Source organism: Prionailurus viverrinus, chromosome B2, assembly GCF_022837055.1.
Source record: "Prionailurus viverrinus isolate Anna chromosome B2, UM_Priviv_1.0, whole genome shotgun sequence".
NCBI lineage: Eukaryota > Metazoa > Chordata > Mammalia > Carnivora > Felidae > Prionailurus > Prionailurus viverrinus.
Window position 1 is genome coordinate 152872277 of NC_062565.1, and position 6767 is coordinate 152879043.

At 39.1% G+C, this 6767-nt stretch overlaps 1 protein-coding gene across 1 annotated transcript; it reads left to right on the forward strand.

Moving 5' to 3' along the window:
- The first annotated feature begins 3773 nt into the window (after positions 1 to 3773).
- On the forward strand, positions 3774 to 4703 carry LOC125165238 (vomeronasal type-1 receptor 3). The gene has a single exon (XM_047857862.1). It carries the CDS (start codon positions 3774 to 3776, stop codon positions 4701 to 4703), a length of 930 nt encoding a protein of 309 aa, XP_047713818.1.
- Positions 4704 to 6767: the final 2064 nt, after the last annotated feature.

The following is a 6767-nucleotide window of genomic DNA, read 5'->3' on the forward strand; positions in this document are numbered from 1 at the left end:
TGTTCCGTACCTTGGCTGTATCAATGTCAACATCCCACTTGTGACATTATACTATATTTTTGCAAGAGGTTACTATTATTTCTTACAACTACAATACACAATGATCTCAAAATGAAAATTTTAAATCGATATTTAAAAAATCATGGTAGGAGGAAACATCCAGTACCATTAAGTATGATGTTAGCTGTATGCTTTCTTAGCTGTCCTTTATTGAGTTTAAGGGACCTACTTTTTGTTCCTACTTTACTGACAGTTTTTATCTTTTTTTTTTCTCGGTACCACAGACAATATTTAATTAATTAATTAATTAATTAATTAATTATTGTTTTAAGTCTACATCCAAATTAGTTAGCATATAGTGAAACAATGATTTCAGGAGTAGATTCCTTAATGCCCCTTACCCATTTAGCCCATCCCCCCTCCCACAACCCCTGACGGTTTTTATCTTGAATGGACATTGGATCACCCCAAATATTTTTCTTAATCTATAGAGATAGCCATTTAATTTTTCTTATTTTGTTCATATGTGATTGTTTGATTTTCAAATTTAGACCAATCTTTTATCCCAGGAGTGAATCCAATTTCACCATGATGGTTCCTCCCCCCTTTTTATATTGCTGGATTTAATTTGCTAATGTTTAGCTTGAGATTTTTGTGTCTGTGTTCAGATAGACGCCTGTAGTTTCCTTTTTTTGTCTAGTTTCATTTTAAAATTTTTATTTAAATTCCATGGGGTGCCTGCATGGCTCAGTCGGTTAAGCGACTGACTCTTGATTTTGGTTTAGGTCACGATCTCATGGTCGTGAGATCAAGCCTCATGTCTCAGAGCCCCCTTGGGATTCTCTCTGTCCTCTCTCTCTGCCCCTCCCCCCACTAGCATGCGCTCTGTCTCAAAATAAATAAACAAATAAATAAATAAATTCCAGTTAGTTAACATACTGCGTAAAATTAGTTTCAGGTGTACAATGTAGTGATTCAACACTTCCATAAAACAAATGGTGATTGTAACAATAAGTGCACTCCTTAATCCCCACCATTTATTTAACCCATCCCCCTACCCACCTCCCCTCCGGTAACCATCAGTATGTTCTCCATACTTAAGAATCTGTTTCTTGGTTTGCTTTGTTCTCTTTTTTCTCCTCTTTGCTTGTCTGTTTTGTTTCTTAAATTCCACATATCAGTGAAATCATATGGGATTTGTTTTTCTCTGACTGACTTATTTCACTTAGCTTAATACTCTCTAGCTCCGTCTATGTCATTGCAAATGGCAAGATTTTGTTCTTTTGTTGTGTGGCTGAGTAATATTCCAGTGTGTGTGTGTGTGTGTGTGTGTGTGTGTGTGTATGTGTGTGTGTGTGTGTGTGTGTGTGTGTGTGTGTGTGTATCTTCTTTATCCATTAATCATTTGGTGGACATAATGTTATCTATAACAGCATATAGATTTCTGTGTGAAAATAATTTTTCATTTCTCTCAGATAAATTCCCAGGAGTGCTACTCCTGAATTATGTGGTAATTGTATTTTAAGGGCTTTTTGAAGAATTGCCAAACTCTTTTCCAAGAGTGACTGTTTCATTTTACATTACAACTAGTTATATTTGAGTGAGAAGTTTCTTATGAAACTTGGTGGCATCCTTGCCAACATTTGGCATTGTCATTTTTAAAATTTTAGTTATTCTGATGGTTGGTCGTTGTAATAATCAGCTTGGCCCTTTTTTTTTTTTTTTTTTTTTTTTTTTTTTTTGTTTGCTCTCAGCTTTTAGGCTTCTCTCCTCATTCTTCCCCCTGTGTCTCAACTTTGGGCAAAGTGATAAGAAATCCCAAGTTTTCCTTCCTTTGGCTCCAGGAGGAGATTCAAAGCATGGGACCCCTGTTCTCATGTGTAAACCCTCACCCCAGCCACATCCCTACCCATAATAATAATAAAAAAGAAATCAGGCCGTTTTCCTTTACATTCATTCATTCCCTAGTCGTTTTGGATCATCTCTGGAGGTTTGTCCTGCTCTCCTCAGAGCCTCATTATGTGAGTAATAACCCTCTTTCTATTTCTTGATCTGTCTGTGGCGTCTCCAGTCTCGACAGATGATTTCAGGAAAAAGTCAAGTGGAGGGATAAGGAAGTCTTGAGACACATAGGTAGGCAGTATTAGACACATTTCAGTGTAAGTGAACTGAATATGGAGTGAGGATTATGGTAATTCTAAGTTTTCCAGTTTCAGTAGAGCACTGGGTCCACCTGCTGGAGGTAAGAGATTGAGAACATGATGGAGGTAATATATAACTTGGCTGTTGGTTTTGATATTTTGAATTTGACCGTATCTACCTTAATGTTTCTTACGTTAGTCAATCTTATAACAAACATAACAACAAAATATAACTAGTGTGAGATAGGTTTTGTTTAGCAGAATTTGTGTGACGTATTTATATATGCTACAAAAACTATAATTTGTAAATATGAGCTATATAATACAATAAACTTTTGGGAAGAATATAATTGCACAGATGCTACTTGTATTCAATGTGCATAGAAAGACAGAAATATTAAAATATATAGATTAAGAATTAATTATTTGAAATAAAATTTCTCATAATATATAAAAACAGTCTTTAGGGGCGCCTGGGGGGCTCAATTGGTTAAGCAAGGGATTCTTGGTTTCGGCTGAGTTCATGGTCTCATGGTTCGTGGGTTTGAGCCCCGCATTGGGCTCTGCTGGCAGCACTGAGCCTGCTTGGCATTCTGTCTCCCTCTCTCTCTGCCCCTCCCCTGATCTCTCTCAATCTCTCTCTCTCTCTCTCTCTCTCTCTCTCTCTCTCTCTCTCAAAAATAAATCAATAAACATAAACAATAAAAAAAAGTCTTCAGAATAGGCCAAATAGTCTCTCATTGGCTGGGATGCTGTTGTCTGGGCAGGAGGAGACCATCCTTCCTCCCGCTGGGATAGTAAAGGAGTAGGTACAGTAGCATCAAGTTGTAAGGTGCTTCTCTTCCTATTGGGTCTGGAAATGATGTAGAATGGTAGAGCTCTCAGAGCTCTCCCTTTTGGCCTCTTGACTCCATTTTAAACAAAGTTTATTTTTTTTTTTTTAATTTTTTAAATTTATTTTTGGGACAGAGAGAGACAGAGCATGAACGGGGGAGGGGCAGAGAGAGGGAGACACAGAATCGGAAACAGGCTCCAGGCTCCGAGCCATCAGCCCAGAGCCTGACGCGGGGCTCGAACTCACGGACCGCGAGATCGTGACCTGGCTGAAGTCGGACGCTTAGCCGACTGCGCCACCCAGGCGCCCCTAAACAAAGTTTATTTTTATTAATTTCCACAGAATATATGACATTCCCTATCTTCACAAACATTCAATTCTGTTCTTTTTTTTTAACGTTTTTTTATTTTTGAGACAGAGAGAGACAGAGCATGAACGGGGGAGGGGCAGAGAGAGAGGGAGACACAGAATCGGAAACAGGCTCCAGGCTCTGAGCCATCAGCCCAGAGCCCGACGCGGGGCTCAAACTCACGGACCGCGAGATCGTGACCTGGCTGAAGTCGGACGCTTAACCGACTGCGCCACCCAGGCGCCCCTTCAATTCTTTTCTTTAAGAATCTCAGTGATTCCTTGGTTTGGTGTAGCTGAACATTTGCCGATCCTGCAGGAAAACTCCCTGAAACTTGATAATATACTCCTCAGTCAAAGTTACTTTTAATATTTACATTCATAATCAAATTATTTGTCTATAGGATGTGCTGGACTTGGTTTGAAGATCTAAGAGAGACTGAACGACAATGATTTCCAGTGACAGAATTTTTGGGATCTTCTTTATCTTTCAAACTTGTATTGGTTTCATGGGGAATTCTTTGTTATTTACATTATATATGTACACTTTCTTAATTCTTCCTCATAAGAAGAAGCCTGTAGATGTGATTCTAGCCCACTTAACTTTGGCTAATGCCCTGACACTTATATTCAGAGGGGTTCCAAATATAATGTCATCCTTTGGAATTAAGCTGGAGATGAGTGATACTGGATGTAAAACAGTGCTCTATATTCAGAGAGTTACCAGGAGTATTTCTCTGTGCACAACCGCCCTTCAGAGTACCTTTCAGGCAGTGACTATCACTCCAAGTGATCATAAATGGGCCTGGCTCAAGAAGAAAATCTCTACATTCATTCAACCTTCTTTAATTTTCTTCTGGACGATCAACATGGCCATCTATTCCGTGATCATTTTAAAAACTGTGGCCAGCAGGAATACCACTGAAGGTGGAATTGGGTATTACACTGCTTCTTGTAAAAGCAGTGCATATGATCGACAGACGTCATCAATATTTCTAAGTACTGTATTCATTCGAGATTTGTTCTTCCTCTCCCTGATGACATGTAATAGTATCTACATGGTGAATATCCTTTTCAGACACCACAGAAAAGCTCAGCACATTCGCAGTACCATCCAGTCTTCACAAAGTTCTCCTGAAAACAAAGCTACCCATGTTATTCTCATATTGGTGAGCTGCTTTGTTTTCTTTTACTGGACCAACACCTTTTTTACTGTTTATTTAGTTTATTTAGCTAAGAAAAACTATCAACTGGAGAAATTTAGTAACTTTTTTTCCTCATGTTACCCGACCATCTGTTCTTTCTTTCTGATTAAAAATGAAAATAGAATTCCTGGAATACGTATCATGAAAACAAGAATCAGAATCTTTTCTTCCTAAAGAAAAAATTGATTATATGAATACTCCTTAGCACTCTTCTGCACCATAGGAGTCATTTGTATGAGTACAGAGTAACATGCTTATCAATGATATGAGGTACTTAAACAAACTTTTTTTAAATGTGTACTCATTTTTTGAGACACAGAGACAGAGCGTGAGTGGGGTAGAGACAGAGAGAGAGGGAGACAGAGAGTCAGAAGGAAGATCCAGGCTCTGAACTGACAGCACAGAGCCTGACGTGGGGGCTCTAACTCACGGACCGTGAGACCATGACCTGAACCAAAGCCAGACACTTAACCGACTGAGCCACCTGGGTGCCCCAAGGTACTTTTTAAAATGAATATAATTTATCGTCAAATTGGCTTACATACAACACCCAGTGCTCATCCCAACAAGTGCCCTCTCAATGCCCATCACCTATTTTCCCCTCTTCCCATCCCCTATCCACCCTCAGTTTGTTCTCTGCATTTAAGAGTTGACATGAGGTACTTTAATAGTCCCCATTGTAGTGAGTTAACAATCTGAAGAGCTATACTTAAGTTATTGTCAATTTATGAAACATTTTAGACATTAAATGTAAGGTTTAGATTATGATGCCATATATATGTTTAAAATTTCATAAAATAACAGTACATATGTGATGTAGAATGTTTTATGACATAGGAAATACTATTTATCATGCAATAAACAGACATCAATAAACCCCCCAAATGACAGAGGTTAACTTTTGGTATAAGCTAACCTTAACTCTAAACAAGATGATGAAATATGTGAAATATGTGTTTATTAAATTGTACTCTATGCTTTTGCATGTCAGAAATATGTCATATTTAGTTTTAAAAATAAACATAATTATTAATATTTGCATATAAATTCAGAAATGTGTTCAAATTTTCAATAGTTTCTTACCTCCATTTAAGATAAAGGAGGAACAGTAAGAAATAAACAAGATCCCAAAACACCTTAGAAGGTTTTTGTTCTCAGAACCGTTGAACATATATGTGACTTGAGCTTTTAATTGAAGACAGAAAGAAGAAGGGGGTAAAAAGGTCAACATCCAAGAACTAGGTATCTTCCACAGGTAGAGAAAATAAGAAAGCTTGTCACGGCTACATGCTCAGTTTATGGCATAGTGGAAGAGTGCAGATCAGATGGTTCTGGTGTGTGGTTAGGAATTACGGTGTAGATTCAGGTTTAGGCTTAGGGTCAGAGTCTGGGGTTAGGGGTTTGGGGGCAGGGGCAGGGTCAGGGTTAAGTTTAAACATAACTAGCCCTTTCCCCCTCCTCCATCCCCCTGGGTCTCCAGGGTGCACAGGATTTGCCCAGGGTCACATATTAGTCAGGTGTTGAGCTGGAGTATTGATTTTCTGCCCTTCAGTCCCAGGCTCTAATAGAAGAGTGAAATGTCTACATGGTCACTGACTGCTTCAAATCCAACTCAACCCCAGTCAAGCGTTGTGGGGGGCATCAGTGGTCATGTATTGTTCTTTCCACTCTCCCATCTGGGAAGTGCTTCTGGCCCCATTCTTCCTGGGCAGCCCCAGGTTCTGGCACAGAACTGACCCATGAGGGCATTCAGTAGATACGTGTGGATTTATACAGGATTGGGTGCAGGCGTCCATCAGTCCCATGTGCACCCTTCTTGCAGGTTGGTGGGGCCTTGCTGGCACTCTTCACTAGGATGCACCCCAGTTTGCTTATGGATTCATCTTTTGAAGCACATCCTGATTTCTTTAAGTTTTTAGCCAGCCACTATAAATAGAGCTGCTAGGCATAACTGCGTGCTAGTTTTTGTCTGGAAACAGTTCTTTAAAGCAGTTGTCCAAATACTAGAATTGTGATTGTTGGATACTAAGGTGAGATTTACTGAGCTTTGAAAAAGCCAAACTGTCTTCCAAAGTGGCTATACATGCATCCCCAGTGTAGTGTTCCTGTCATTCCTCACTCTCCAGCAACTTGTATCCTTTCTTTTTTTTTTTTTTTTTGGAGTTTTGCATTTCTAAAAGGTGTGCAGTCTACCTCACTGTTGTTTAAATTTGTAATTTCCTAATGATAGAGGATGTT